We start from the raw sequence: 16,608 nt of genomic DNA on the forward strand, positions 1-16,608 counted from the left end.
ATCTACACTAATCCAAGGACCGTTAATTCTTACCACTGATGTATTAACAAGATCATCTCCTACTCGTCTAATTACTTGTTCGATCAGAGGGAGAGCGAGAGGCATAATGGGAATTTCCGGAGGTAATGATCGAGAAGCAGGTCGAATGGCAGCGGGACTCAATTTAGGCTTTTCAGGCAAGATGCGCTACTTGTTGGTACGTGTCAAGTATGCGGGCGCTGGTGCGCACGCGTTCTCAATTTGTAGGGAGGGCTCAGGAGGGGCGTGGCTACAACAATGTTGAAGGCAATATATATCTAAAAACAAACAAATACAAATGTGTAAATGAACTAGAGTGATAGTACTATTACCATATACTTGAACAAGTCATTGTATGTTATCACCTCTTTAAAAATTGCGCACCAAGACAAAAAGGTAATCCATCAACAAAGTCTCCCAGCAGCAAAGCGGTACTTGTCGGTACTTGCCTCGGTGCGCGCGTTCTCAATTTGTGGGAAGGGCTCAGGAGTGGCGTGGCTACAACAATGTTGACGCAATATATATCTCTTTAAATATTGCGCACAAAGACAAAAAGGAATTCCAGCAGCAAAGTCTCCCAGCAGCAAAACTGTACTTTTCGGTACTTGCCTCATTTTTAATAACTGATTACAGAGAAGTACTGATGTCATTTTCGTGTTACACACAAGTAGCTTGTTATAAGAACATTATTTACAGGCCTTTTTTGTACGGGTATAGCAGGGTGCATGTATTATCTGTGATTAAAAACTAAATTATTAAAAGAAAGGAAATGAGAATAAAATGACATGGCTGGCAAAAGTTGACAAATCTTCTCCATTAAACAGATAACTTAGCTCTTGGTAAATTACAAAACACAATGGCCCTCATTACGACCCTGGCGGAAATCGAAAAACGATGGCGGAAATGCAATACCGCCATCGAATAGCGCTCGGTGCGACTATGACCCGTCACCGCAAAGTACGAAGCCATTAGCGACACCGTAGTGAACGCCAACGCTAACTGCACCAAGCACGCGCGCGCGCGCCATGCCAAACCGCAAACACCACCATGGTGCAACGGTACGCCAATTCCGACCCTAGCGGACATGTACCTAACGCCATCAGGCATGGCGTAATGTACCATTCCGCCATGGCGAGAAGTACGGCATCGCGAATCAACCGTAAACGGCCCCACTGAGTGCCTGTACACCGCTCCCTGCCCACAAAGTACAACTCCCCGTAGGTGCAATGAAGCCACAATGCAACCATTGAAATGTACAAGTCACCCATGCATGCCAACGAACAAAAGAAACACAACAGGGGCCAATGGGAGCTGCAGGGCACAGATGGCACGAATACAGAAGCCATCCCAATGGACATGACCACAGTCCCCCACCAAGAAACGCACGCAAACACAGGCACCTGTGACCAGGAATATTCCGAAAATCACATCATTCCACCAGTCCACCTGGCTGACCGGCATCTGTCACACAAAACCCAATCCCCCGCCCCTGAGCATGACAACATTCAAACTGTCATATTGCCAGCCCCCATCCCTGACCTCACTGGGCTTCGTAGGCAAACGCGGCCAGTACAGTACCACGCAACTAAACCCCGAAGCCGGAACCCGATGCAGATCTCCTCACAATACATCGCCCCCCAAATTGGCATATGCCACATCACTTGCAAAGAAAAACGCTACACGGGCCAAATCCGAATAGAAATTTAATGCACATCAAAATCACCAAGCCCATACAGCCATCAGGCCATGAACTCCAAAACACCAATCACCATTGTGGGCTGCTTCCGCAAGAAATGACCAGCCACTACCTGTGTGTCGCCCTGTTCCCCCATGGTACACAGAGCCACAATCACGTACGAAAAGGCAACATGGAAGCGCACAGAACCGCAGGCCCGTCCCAATGGGGAGGCACTAGTCCAGCTGAAAGGCCGAAATGTTGCTCCGAGCCACCAGTACTGCGTAAGGGCATGTGGCCCATTGGCGATCGTCCCATAAGATCATAATGCTGCTCCACTGATTAACACGAAGCAGCAGGTGTCGGGAGTAAAATCCATCTGCAGGAGTGGCATACAGATGGCAGTGGCAAAAGGGGAGGAGATACCTGTCAACCAAAAGAAAAGAAAAAGAACAGAATGGCCATCAGAACTACATTCCAACTACTCACTTCAATGATCACACGAAATCCACAGCCATATGCATGCTAGCCCAACCAAAAGGATCATCACCACCCCAAAACCACTTGCGACTCATAGCCATCTATATCGAGGTGCAAACACCATCACAAACGAGTGTACCTGTGCATGCGTCTGTCAAAACAGATTCCATCAGATGGGAATGTTAACGTGCATGGACACAAGTGTCTGAGGGCGCCTCGAGACAGGGAGGGCTCAACAAGGCCAGATGGACGATGGTCCCACAATGGCAGCCCTGCATCACATAGCGTAGGGGAGGCGGATAGATCCCAAGAAGCCCTGTACATGGCAAACTCTGTATCAAATCACCTGCCCATGCATCCATCCATCATTCCCTCATCCCGGGATCAAAACGCCTGAATAATTACTCACATGACATTAGAAACATCCATTGAGTCTGTGCGTAATGCAGCCTGCTAAATCCACAGTGCCCCAGCCCGTAATTCCAGTGTTGTGAAGTAACATGAATTTGGGAACGGACGGCCTCATCGCCCACGTAGCTATTGCGCATCCCAAACTATTCATATCAATCATTGCTCCCTCGCCATGGGCCCTGTCTCAAGGACATAGAACAATAGAACGTTACATTTGCAGTCAGACCTGTGGGCATCTCCTCGCCGCTAGCTGGAAACCGAAAGCGCCGCCCCTCGAATTCCTCATTTGCAACATCACGTCGAAAAGGCATCTGTGGCCGTTTGAAATCACTAATTATTCCATCGAGTGCGGCTGTGTGTGAAAATGGCAACTGCCTCCACCCACGAATGGGACGCCCCGCCCGTAGTTGAACCTCGGTGCAGTGATGCATGAGGGTCCACCGTTACTCGAGTACTACGTTCCACTGACCCCTCACAAGTCAGTTCGCGACTGCACAGATAGTATGTGAAACAATGGGACCACAGCAGAATGAACATATCAACCAATCTTACACGGCCATCGGGTACAAATACATGGTTGAAATAGCAAGATACAATTCCCCGATTTGCAGCGTTGTGCGCGGGACGTGCTCGGCCAAAGGGGAGAGCAGTTTGCACAGGTGGAATCAATCACCACAGGTGGAGGCCATACAGCCTGAAAACACATAAATTGCACAGCCAGTCTCCTCCCACAACCACACCGAAATGCTACCGGCAGGACTCGCGATGTTGGCCCTGGGGGACCTGATAGCACTGCAAGCGCTCCGACTCCAAGAAGAAGACGAACACCAACTACAACCAGCCGCACGGAGGAGACGCAGGAGGAGGAGGAGGCCAAGGCAGGGCCAGCAAGGGCTGCCAGCACAGCCACTACCACCACGCAGGCAGCCCGCAATCCCACGCCTCCGAGCACATCCGTTCAACCTCACTGATGAGCAGATCCACACCCTCTACCGTCTGGACCGGGACACCATAACCGCCATTGTGGACATGACACAGGCTGACCTTGTCAGCATGATAGATAGCCCAACCGCCATCCCACCCCTACTGAAGGTGGTGTCTGTACTCCACTTCCTGGCCACAGGCACCTACCAGCACACAGTCGGACAGTTGCATGGCATTTCTCAGCCACTGTTCTCACGGACACTATTGCAAGTGCTCGATGCCCTCCTGAAGCACGCAGACGACTACATCTCTCTACCACGCTCGGAGCAGGAAATAACCAACACAAAAGTGGGATTCCATGCACTTGCCGGCATACCGGGTTGCATTGGTGCCATCGACTGCACCCATGTTGAATTGGTCGTCCCACATGCCATGGAGGCCCAGTACCGCAACCGAAAACAATTTCATTCCCTGAATGTACAGATGGTGTGTGACTCCAACAGGATCATTACACATTGTTGTGCCCGATTCCCTGGATCAACCCATGATTCGATGGTCTTGAGGAACTCTACAATACCACGCTACATGGAGCGACACGCAGGGAACAGATCCTGGCTACTCGGTGAGTCTCATTACATGCATGATGATGTGGGGTATGTGAATTGGCATTGACCTGCCAGGAAGGGGGGGGGGGGTGTGCGTACGTATCAATGGCATTCCACATCATACGTTTCTCGTCCACATACAGGTGATGCTGGATATCCACTGAAGAGATGGCTCCTCACACCAGTCCGGAACCCACGGGACCAGCATGAGGAGGACTACAACCATGCCCACTCACGTACCCGTGTAGTCATTGAACAGGCATTCGGCCTACTGAAGACCCGTTTCCGCTGCCTCAGCAGGTCTGGCGGGGCACTCCTGTACCGCCATGAGAAGGTTGCAAAGATGGTGATGGCATGTGTCATGCTCCACAACATGTGCGTACGTAGAAATGTGCCCATGCCCCCTGACGCAGAACTGCAAGCACCTGATGATGGTCATGATGAGGGTGGGGATGTGGCAGCACCTCATGGAGTCTGCGAGGCACCGGAGGCCCGTGACATTCGTCAGCATCTCATTGATGTATGCTTCTAGCACTCACGCCTGGTGGCTGATACATGGACACGGGACTCGTGGCACTGCGTGTGTCTGGGACATGCACAATATGGACTGTACGCCTATGATGGCCTAGTACACAAAGATCAATGTCCACACTTCTCATTGGTTGATCGTGCACTTTTTATGGCATATGTGATATCATGTTGAACACCCTATCGACCCGCCACCCAAGTGAGCCCAACACACCCCCTCCACCCTCCTACCTCCCCCCCGAACACCAGTGTCCAGAGATGCTCATTGTAAGTGGGCTGTCGCTATTGCATGCCCCCTCTGCGGGTATCAGGGGCACCCCTGCCTGTGGAGCGCAGGTTCCTCCCAGATCTACGTTGGGGGCTGCCCTGGACGGAACTTGCAACGGATGATGTGTCTGCCTGCTCACGTCCATGCATGTCCCTAAGGGTTTGCGAGAGCTCAGTGAGCACACGGCACACTGCGGCAAGTTCGGCACATACGTCTTTGGACGTTGCATGCAGTTCCCCCCTCAGGCTCTCGGTGCTTCTCTCAATTTGTGCCCTTAGCGTCTCTGTACCTCTCGCCATTTCTGCCCTAAGTGTCTCAGTTGATGTTTCTATGTCTGCCTTAGTGCCCCCACATTCATCGGCATGGTCCTTGAGGAGTGTGGCCAGTTGCTGCTGTTGTTCGATCAACTGGTCGAGGGACTGTTGCCTCTGCTGGGCCATGGCCATTTGCGGGGGTGTCACAGAGGGGCTGTTGTCCTCATGTTGCCTTGCCACAGGGCTTGTGGGGGATGGCCAGTCGTCGTCTGGTGGGTGCCCCTGCGTGGTATCCTCATGTTGTACGGGATGGAACAGACAGGGGGATTGGGACAGGTCATGGATGGATCTGACTTCGGCATCCCCGTTTTCTGTGTCCGAGCATGCTGCCATCAATGGGGTGTCACCTATGGTGCTGCTGCCACCAGAGGCAGTGCCTTCTGTGGCATCCATTGGGGGGACCTGTGGTGGTGGTGTTGTGGGCATGCTGGCTGCTGGGGTGCCTGTTGATGTTCCCTCCTCTGTGCTGCCACCTGATTTGTGCTGCTGCCGTGTCTTGATGCGTGCAGCTGAGGTGGAGGGTCTCTGGCCGTTGGTCTTGGCCCTCTTTGCAGGTGTGCTGGTAGGGGTGTCCTGTAGCTCGTCGTTTGGATCGGACCCTGTGGTGGAGTAAAGGAGGGCGAGGGTTATTGATGGGTCTGTGGGAATTGGAATGGCATTGTATCACATGCATTGGGGTGGTACCTGAGGGTGATTTGGGTCGGGGCCTTGGAGGTGCTTTGATTTGTGTGTGGAGTGAGGGTGCAGTTGTCTGGCAGCCTGCAGTTAGGGTGTGCCTGCTGCACGTGTAGTGCGTGTATTAGGGGTTTTTAATTATTTATGTATTTATTGTGGGTTTTAACGTGCGCTTGCAGGCCGATGTGTGTGGACGTTCTCCTGGACATGTGTTTCTGTTGCACTATGTGGACGCATGGTACTTCACATGGATGGACTGTGTGGATTTGGCATTGTTTTATCTGGCCCACCTACCTGAATCTTCGGATGTCTGCACTCCTTTCTCCATCCCTCCGACTCCCTCTATGCTCTCCATTCCGATGGTGGAGGCACAGATTTCTTCCCAGGGGGTCAACTTGATGGGTGATTCAGGACCTCCCCCGGTGGCTGTGGCAATGTTGCGGTTGGCAGAGAGTATGCTGCGGACGCGTATCCGCAGGTCGTCCCATCGCTTGCGGCATTGCTGTGGGGTGCGGGGTGCGGTCCCCACCGCACTTACCCGCTGTGCCACCAGAGCCCATATGGCCTTCTTGTTTGCAAGTGCCGTCCTGGTCATTTGCGTGCAGAAGACGACGGCAGCATTCTCCTGGAGGGTCTCTGTTAGCACGGTGAGTTCCTCACGGGAGAAGTGGACCTGCCGCTTGCGGTCGCACGCTTTCTTCGCTACTTTTCCCATTTTTCTTGGTTTCGCTAGGGTGGTTGACGGGTTGGGGTGTGTTTCAGGGTAGTGATTTTAGTGGTTGTGTGGTTTTAGTGTATTTATAGGTGTACGCCGGGATGTTTCCCGTTCCGGGCCCATGTTTTAACTTCCATTTCCGTATATTTCCGGCCACCGTACTTTCCGGTAGGCGCACACTGCGGTGACCGCTAAGAGGGGTGGCGGTATTGCACCTAGGGCGCCGTACGGCGGCGGTGTGGGCCGTTTTGGGGTCATTTCCGCCATCGCGGACTTTGCACTTCCGCCATGCCGTGGTGCTCGTGCCCGATGGGTCGGAATGGGCCGCACTTTGCTCCTTCGTGCAATGGCGGAAACGCTATTTACGCTGTGGCGCTCCGGTCAGTCGCTTTCCGCCAGGGTCGTAATGAGGGCCAATGTTCTTTGTTATCTATTCATAGTCGCTCATTCTCTGTCCCTCTGGGAGCCCCCATATTTTTGGCTTATTACCCAGTAATTCTCCTGCTGATGTGATCCTCATGGACATGGATCAGTCATTGTCCGTGGAAATAACCCACAGGGGCCATGAACAATCCCCTTATTTCCTGTGCTGTGCCGCCTTTAATACTTGGTGGAGTGACAGGAAAGTCGCCTATCCTTCTTTTAAAGTCTCCCGCTCGCTCATTGGGAGATTCTCTGCCCACCTCCCCACCAGCACCCAACCAGAAAATCATTTGTGAGATCAAATGTAGCCTCGCAAATGGGTGTTTAGGAGTTGGCGGCACTGTGACTGGTCTGCTATGTTGCAAGATGTCGCCATGGAGATCGCAGTTTATGATGGCCTAGCGGTCAGCAGAACCGTCATGATTCTCCTCTCGCCGGATGTGTGCCAGTGATGAGAAGCAACATTTGCCGGAGGGAAATGTGGGAATGCTTTTTCTGCGTCTTTTGGCTGGATTCATTGAGCCCAGAATGAGGGTGATAGAGTGCCTATCCCACCAGAATTGGGATACCCACCTAAGGTGATAGCTGTTAACCATATCACTGACCACAAAGAACCTACAGGACATAGGAGTAAGATGTAGAAAGAGGGTGCTACTATACAATTGCAATACCGGGGTTACCAAGGCGCCATTTTATCATAGAGTGGACAGGAACTAAACTCATGTATGAGAGGTGGGGTGTACAGGAATGCAAGCTAAAAATTGAATATATTATACATTATAATACGTGCGTACCAGGATCTGTGCACATTTTTGATGTAATCATAAGGATTTTCGGATATGCATATTTTCCATGTGATATACATGAAAATGGGGCAGTTAAAAGGAAACATAACAAACATCATCTTATTTTTCATTTGACAAAACAAATGTAAATTGGTCTCCACCGAAGACAACACAAGAAGCAGAATATGACCGTTCTCAGAAAAACCTTGATGCTTTGGCAGTAGCTCTCAATCTCTTAAAATGGTATTGTTTATATATTTAAAGTAATTCATAGAACCTTAATGACATTCATGGTTAAAAAATATTGTTAAATGAGCATACAGTTTTGCTCACCACAGTCCTTCAGTTTTTCGTCCTGGAAAATGTTTCCGACAATGATTCAGTTTTTTGCTGTATTTGATGGCGTGTTATACGGTGTCAGTAATTAATTATATTTACTGAGCATGCATTTGAAAGGTCTGTGGAAAATAGGACTTAGTTTCTGGATCTTCTCTGATTGCAGATCCTAAAATCCATGCCGGTCCACCTTGGAGAAGAGCGCTGTCTTGAATTATGCTAGCCAAAAGACGGTCCTTCCTTTCAAAGTGCAGTGGCACGTTATTGTCAAACTGCACATCTAGTGACCACACGTTCCTCTCAGCGCCATCATCCCATGGAAGAAAAACAAGGCTTGTGCCAGCTCCCGGCACATCTGTGTTTCCTGGATACTCCTGTGGAGACCCTGCATGGAGTGCCACTTCCGTGGGACTTGGGTTGGAAATCTGTGGTTTGTACCCAGAGCCAGGTTGAGGCGGATCAGTGCCCACATTACCAGAGTGGCCACCGTTCCCCAGATAGCCAAGGATGCATGTGACGTCTTCTCTGTATTGGTTTTTATCCCCAGTGACTCTAGTTTCCTCCTCCGGTAAGGTCTCGTGAACCTCTGTAACCAGCGTTTCTTCAACCAAGGGGAGCAGCAACGAACTCGAAGTGACGAATTCAAATCTTTTCTGAAAACGATAAAATCAATAGCTTCAGTTGTAAATGGTTGTATTGTGGTAGCGCAATTAACATGCTACATTTGTTATAGAATATGTGTCGTTCATTTTTTTCTATCGCCCTGTGTTAGTCTGTACCAGTGTGGCCACCCATTTGTGTCTAAGTATGAGTAGAGTGCACCCCTCTGCCATGACTTGTAGAAATTGAAGCGCCGCGCCAAAGGCTTCCCTTGTGGCTACACAAAATATCTGCCGGCTACTTCAAGCTAGCCTGACGTTTTGGAGGCGCTGGGCAAAGCGTCTTTTTGAAAAACGTCATTTGCAATAAAGTCTTTCTCCACTTGGTTGGACTGTTTTTTTTATTTTTTATCCCCTTTGCAGCTTACATGGACCTATATTTGTGACTTTACTGCTTTCCACCTCTTACCCCAAAATGTTCCTTTGTTTTTCCTGAACTCGTTAGCCCATTCCCTTTTGTTAGATATGTTTTCATATGTAAACATGCTTAGAACATTTTTCTCTCTGTAAGCACATGGAGGAGGGCCATTACACTGAGACTTCTGAGGTTATTCTAATCAATGGAACTGCATTTTCAAATATGGGTTCAACCGCTTATCTACTAAGAGCAAGTGTGCATGTCCTGAATTCCAATAAAAAATCATAATAGGCTCCGCCCACTTCCACAGTTAACTGTTCATTTAAGTATCTCAACTTTGCTTCTTGTTATGTTCGCTAGTCAACATTCCAATATCCCCACAATTGTAACCTTGACAGATTGTTCTTTTCGTCCAGAATGGTACTGCAGCAGCCGTTTCAGTGGTGTGTCATGAAGCATAATCACATGTTATTGCTGAAGCAACATTAGTCTAGAAACTAAAGGAGAACTAATAGAAGAATCTATGGTGGGTGCCATTTTGGAAAAGCATTACTGTTGTTTTTATACTGATTAGTTTAGAACCAGGTGTGTTAGTTCAATGTTACTGGTAGTACGGAAATAGCATGGTAGTAAGATACATGATTGACATTCTATTATGGCTATGATGTTTATTCAGACACAATCCAAACTAAAAAGCGATTCTTGGAAACATAGCTGGGCGGTAAATAAGGTGGCTTGGTAAACGGATTCACATAAGAATCACTCTGCATAAGAGCAACTTTAAATAATGTGAAATGTTGAAATTAGACGTTGTTGCCACATCTTGAGAAGTAGTTGCACTACTATAGAAGCGTTCGCAAAGCATATGATTGATGATGTGCGCATCCAATGCCTTTTTATAAGCAATATCTATTTGGTTACTCTGTAAAATGTGAAATAGGGTGATGAATAGTCACCAAATTGATGTAAATGTGTGCTCTGTTCATTAAAATAATATTCACGACAACGTGGCAGGTGCTACGAATTAACACGCATTGGCTTTCCTGGAAGTTGCTATTCTGCCACTCTGCCATCACCATGTTGAAAATACTGCATATGGTAAATACAACTTGATAAGGGGTTTGAGCAGGAACAGTGGAGGTCAAATGATGTTCTAGCCTCAAACTACAGACGATATCTACAGAACATGTATTCCCACAAGTGAAGGGAGTGCTCTTGGACATGCCCTGTCACCTTTAAAAATAAATTGCACCCCAAGGCATCCAGTATTCCACCCTGATCATAACTACGCAAACACTTATTTCACACCCATTCCCTCATACTTTTTGTCACAGACTTGGGTAACAACTACTAAATTACCAAATTAAAATATGTTGCGTCACTTTGCTCTCAAACATGAACTCCTGTAAAATCTGGCTTCCATCTCCTAAAACAGATTGAGCATATTTTTCTTTCATTTCGTTTTTAGCTACATTGTATGGAACTGCTTCATTAAATAGCTTATTTCTAAGGGTAGACGATGTATCCACATTTACATTTCGGCATAATAACCAGAAGTATCGCTATTGGTAAATGCACATACGCAGATGAATATACACTGTAAGACTTTGCACTGTTAAGCTCGGCATCCTGTGACTGGACAGGAGAGCATGGACGGTGGCATAACACTAGGCAACAGGTGACCCCACTCCATTGGTCCATTCCACAATTTTTGTGCACACTATAGCCCTTCCCCCAACACCCACAAACAACACGTTTCAATTGCCATTTGGAGGAAACCTTTCCAAGCACTTGGGTTTTTATGTTATGTCATGTTAATTTATTCCGTACACCGCTACCATTTGCATGGTCTCCGGGTGCTCACTCAGGTCTATAAGGAAGTGGGTGGGCTAGGTTAGTGAGGGATAGGATAGAGGTTGTGCTCTTCTGTTGGTGCTTGCAGAACCTGGAGAAACCGGCATCTGTGCACATCAGCTTTCTGAGAATGCTTTGATTGGGTGCACTGGGGTTAGTGTGTTTCGGAGGGGCAACGTCCAGTGTTTGGGGTGTTTGTCAGTTTGCAGAAGTTTGTTCTTGTGGTGGATGTATGGCTTGTCTGTTTTGTAAGTAGTAAGGCTAGTCCATATAGGCGTGTGTGGTGCGTGGGAGGTATGCAGAAGAGGAGCGAGGGGCAGGGGTGCTGACTTATTTATGAATACATATTCATATTATTGTTATCTTTAAATGTATTAATACGCCATGTGCCCCTTGGGTGAATCCATCAACATACATCAAATGTTCAACAGAAAAGAGGGCCAGGGGAGTCTGTTGTGGGCACTCACATTCATTCTATTTTAATTTGATTAAAAACACTTCATAAAGTGCAAACTTGGCACCAGAGTCCCGCTTAAAGAAAATGCATTAGATGTGATAAATTGCATCAAAAACAGTGCAAATACACTTTGAATTATAATATGAAAAACTCTAAAAACGGAAATAGAAATCTAAAACAATTAAAACTACAAAGAAAAACACAAGGAAACCTCATGCAGAATCATTCATGGAATCAAATGTTCCCTCACTCAAACTCATGAGCCAACATTCCGGAGAACATTTAGTGGGGATCTAGGTAACTACACAATGTAGCCAATTTACATGCATCGCTGGGGTGCAGCTGTCCTGCTGATTTGCCAGAGAGAGAAGTTGTTGGGCCAAAGGAAAGTTGGTTGACCCCCTCCCTCATTTATTCTGAGGTAATTTAGGAAGTAACGTGCAGTGTTTTATGGAAGATCAAAGACCATGTGCTACAGAAGTTTGCTATCACATCTTTTCTGCCTTGGCGTTGAAGAATAAAAGGCCATGGGGACAATTTTAACAAAGGGGAACTTCGAATCGGGCATTATGTCAAGATCTGAAATACACAAGGTGCAGAATGAAGTGCTGAAAATCATCAGAAGGGTTACAAAAGAGGCAATGGCATTTTATGAAAGTTTATTTATGTTAATGCTCAGGATATGGGTAATACGACCTCAAATTTGGAGTCATGAATGGTGGAGGAAGACTTGAATATTGCTCATGTTGCTGCAATGAGGGCCGTAATTTGGCTATACCCAGCTGCATCTTATTCTGAAATTATAGAGTGACTAAGAAGAGTTGAAGAGTGTTCTTTTACGTGAAGGATAGTATTATGACTGCGTGAGTAGAGAGGTTGTATTGAAAAAGAAAGACGTTCTGGGTTATCACATCTAACAACGAAAATAACTTGTTCCAGTTTATTAAATGTATTAGCTTATAAATATCAATGAAGTATGGACCTGATGAAATATTCTTGCTGAAATACACAAAGGAAACTTTGTAAATGATGTTGTACAATGCACATAAACAATGCACATTAGCAAGGGAAAATACAAATAAATGATTGACCTATGAAAGAGGTGGGGCACTGTGTGGGTTGCAAAAACTACACAACCATATTGACCTGTAGGACAAAAAACGTTGGCCTAGGGGAATCCCATAGGTTATTTTCTTTGTTAAGGTGGGTATTAATTGAGTTGGAGCATAGCTTGAGGAAACAATTGAGAGCTGTTCACCCGTATTGCTTACATGCATACAATAGATCCAGTGCCTGCAACCTGTCTCGAGATCCTTTGGGCTACAACTCCTATGACACTCACCATTGGCTGTGCTGGCTAGAGCTGATGGGAGTTGTAGTTCAAAACATCTGGAGAGCCAAAGGTTGCAAGTATGATGATGAGTGGGAGGGCAGCTCTTACAACACAGCTGATATTACAAGTATATTATCTAGGGTGGTAGGGTAGTAGGCATAGTTGGCATTTACAGTTAGTGGCAAACATGTCACAGTACTGATCGCGGTGGAACCAGGTGGTGCACTGTGAATGGTGATGCTCGGGAAAGATATGTGGCTGGGTGAGTGTTAGGTAGAATTGCAGGCAGTACCCTCTGGGACCACTACACACAATTAGGACTACAGGTGTTAGCCAAGCCAACCTTTCGTATATACGTCTGTACCACACAGTATTTGGTAGCAAGCTGAGCAGCCAGGCTTATCTCAAGAGTGAATGTGAGCATACAGAGAGGAGTTTCAATCACAGTGGTTCAAGTAAACTCTTGAGGTCAATTCAAGTCAATAGGCCAGGCCAAAGTCAATGGGCTAGTGTTCTGGATAGGAAAGAGCAGTTCTGGTATCAAATGCTAAAGTCGTTGCGAAAGTTCTTAGAAGTAGTTTAGGCAAAAAAGGATCATATGATGGGTCACAAGCTGATTAGGCCTGTAAATTGGGAAAGTTTCACAAACTTTCACCGCAAGAGTGGCGTTCTCTCAATCGGGTTGGCACAGTACCTTTGTATGAAGAAACAAATGTTTCTGAAGTCGTGGTTCCTGGCAGGTCCTGCAGATCTCGCTGTTCCTGAGTCTCAGTCGGGAGGATGTTGGGGGACTCCTGCACTGCAGGGGATCGTCGAAGAAGCTTCTCTGTTGAATGGAATTTGGCAATTCGGACCTGCAGCAGGGCTTCACCGGGCAAACCAACGGTCCAGGAGTTGCAGCAGCCGTCCTCTTCCAGCTCGTCTTCGGTTCTTTCGTTCCAGTGGTCGACTCTGCTTTCCAGTCCTAGAGACTCACCTTTTAAACAGTTTTCTCCCATTCATTCCAGCCTAGCTGTCACTCACCCAGCAGGGTGGCTGTCCTTACCGGACAGTCAGCCAGCCAATCACTCCAGAGTGCATTTGGGTCTCCTAGGAGACTAAGCACAGGGAGTTTCCGGCACTTCCCTCACTTCCTGCCCACCCCAGACACTCAGACCCCAGAGGCGGTCTTCAGTTCTGAAGTCCGCCAAAGGCACACGAACAAAGGGACAAAACCTGGTTTGGTGCGCAGAGACAAACACTAGAAGGACCTTTCAAAATACATCCCTGTGTGACTGCACTGAGGGTGCTGTGTAACACACATGAAAAGATGCCTATGGAGTTATCTTAAAACTCCAAAGACAAAGAACACAAATGTAAAACACACATAAAAAATACATGAAAGAGTGAGAAAAAAGGCTCACACTCTTTCCAGGTAAAAAAATCAAGTCCTCAAAATCCATCAAAGTTGCTGGGGGTCTCTAAGGTGAAGGGAATTAGCACTTTTATGAGAATTCTCCCTAACAGTGGGTTCAGGAGGCTGACAACTTGCCTCGGCTTTGACGAAAAAAAATGGGTCATTGTAGTGCTTTATCTCTAATCCCTAGCCCATACAGGCGCCCATCCAAGACATCATGGGGCCTCATTACGAGGTCTGCGGTTACCCGTCTGTGCTACCAGCGGGTTGCCACTGACCTTGTAACACTGTTTTTCCACTGCCTGATATCCTGGTGCCACTGGGATATTACAAAACCCGGCAGCCGGGGATGTCAGGCAGCGGGAACTGAGTCCCCATGGAATCACATTTGTTCAATGAGTCGCAGCAGTTTCCGGCTGACCAGATAGGCCCGCCCGGGGGATTCACAAGTCTCTCCTGATCCTCCTTCATCTGTGTCTGCTAGTTATTCTGCTGATAGTTCTGTTGCTCTCTCTTCTGGTGTTCCCTCCATTATCTTTGTTCTCTCTTCCATTCCTTTGGGTGGTTACCAGGCATCAGCCTCCGATACTGCAGTCTGCTAAAGAAGGAGGCATTCCGGGTTATGTTCTGTCCTTCCCTTGCCACAGTGACCATAGAACCCTTTACTTCCGTTACTTGAAAGGGTTCGGGGTCATACCTCATGTCTGTCTTTCTCTGTTTGCTCTGGCGTACCAGAACTTGCTCTCCCATGGGTAGCGGTGGCTCCCCCACTCCTCTTCATTGGTCATCCCATCTATTCACTTTCCTCTTTCTGTCTGCATCTCGCTCCCGAATTTCTGCGTCTTGTTCCTCTGTCTAGTTCTCAAACTGCAGCAGCTGAGTTTGGGGCTTGTATCTGGTCATTATATCTGTCGGGGTTTCCCGGTGGCCTCATGGGGTGTGCTCTGATAGCTTCTTAAAATTTGGCACAAGGCTTGTGGGAATGGCACCTGATCAACTAACGCTTTCTGGTGGGTCTTCTTGATGATGGACATTAATTACTCCACCATCCCATTCACTTGAAGCCAGAGGGGTGTCATTTTCAGGTGTTGGAATTCTAAATGTGTTCCAAACTTCCTGAATTAATGGCCTTGCAATAGGGGCCCATTTTCTGTCTTCACAACATTCGGTATGACCCACTCGCTGAATAGATCGGCTAGGACCACCACCACGTTATGGAACGCTGTAGATTGGACCAACTTCACCACTGGGAACCGCAAATATTCATCCATGGCTACCAGTAAGTGTCCTCCTTCATCTAGGGGTCCATAGAAATCTATCGCTACTCATTGCCATGGCCCTTTTTTGAGTGGGACAATTCTTAGTGGGCACGGGGCTTTGTTTGTTGCTGTACTCTGACGCGTGTGGCAGTTTGTTAGTATGTCATCCACTATTACGTCCATGTAGGGGAACCACACTTGATTTCATGTTTGCCAGCCTCTTGTGACCCTCATGAGCAAGGTTAACCACAGTCTTTCGTAGTGCTTTGGGTACTACCAGGCGATTCCCTCTCAGCAGAATTCCTTGCTCAGTTGTGGCTAGCTCACCCTGTATTTTAGCCATCCTCTCAATCTCTTTCATGGCCACTGCTTTGCCTTGTTGCAGCTCTTGTCTGTGCTTCATCCACCTGTTTGTGTTGGTGAGTTGAACTGCAGCCTTAATGGTGGGGTCCATTCTGCTCTTGTCTGTAAATGTTGCCTGGGTGAGCGTTGAGTGGCAGCGCATTCTCTGACAGATATTGAATGCACTGTTTGGCCTCTCTTTCGAGGGTGTCTTTTGCTTGATCTTCCGGGTGTCTGGATAGACGGTCTGCTGGATTTGCCTTCTCCCCGTTTTGTGAACAATCTAGAAGTCATACTCCTGTAGCCTGATGGCCCATCTCTCTATCTGTGGTGGCATCCTGGTCTTTGGGTTGCCAAATAGCAATATGAGTGCTTGATGGTCAGTGACAAGGGAGAATAGGTGGCTGATGACAAAGTGATGAAACTTCTTGCATGCCCATACTGTCACCAGGATCTCCCTTTCCGCTTGAGAGATATGGCTCTGCTGGCACAGGCAACGATGCATTGTCTGGGTTCTTGCACCAATTTGCTCTGGGGCAAGATTTCTCCCAGACCCACCGGGCTGGCATCCACTGTAATCTCTGTTTCCTACATGGGGTCAAAGTAAGCTAGTCTGCGGCTGGTAACCAGTTCATTCTTTATAGTCTGTAATGCGTCTTTTCACTCGTCACTCCACTCGAATGGTACGTCCTTCTTGGGCAGGTTTCATAGAGGATCTGTGAGCATGGCATAGCTGGGTAGATATTAGGTACAGTACCCTGCCATACCCAGGAATTACCTGATTTCGGGTATG

At 47.7% G+C, this 16,608-nt stretch overlaps 1 protein-coding gene across 1 annotated transcript in view; it reads right to left on the reverse strand.

Annotated features, from left to right (window-relative positions):
• Window positions 1-6,455: 6,455 nt before the first annotated feature.
• Window positions 6,456-16,608, reverse strand: part of IL23R (interleukin 23 receptor) — a 777,663-nt gene continuing 767,510 nt past the window's right edge. Inside the window, exon 16 of the mRNA XM_069641944.1 lies at window positions 6,456-8,810. Coding sequence (XP_069498045.1) covers window positions 8,256-8,810 — 555 coding nt within the window. The 3' untranslated portion in view covers window positions 6,456-8,255. The remainder of the gene's footprint in view (window positions 8,811-16,608) is intronic.

This window comes from Ambystoma mexicanum, chromosome 1q, assembly GCF_040938575.1.
Source record: "Ambystoma mexicanum isolate Mex_15411 chromosome 1q, UKY_AmexF1_1, whole genome shotgun sequence".
Classification (NCBI taxonomy): Eukaryota; Metazoa; Chordata; class Amphibia; order Caudata; family Ambystomatidae; genus Ambystoma; species Ambystoma mexicanum.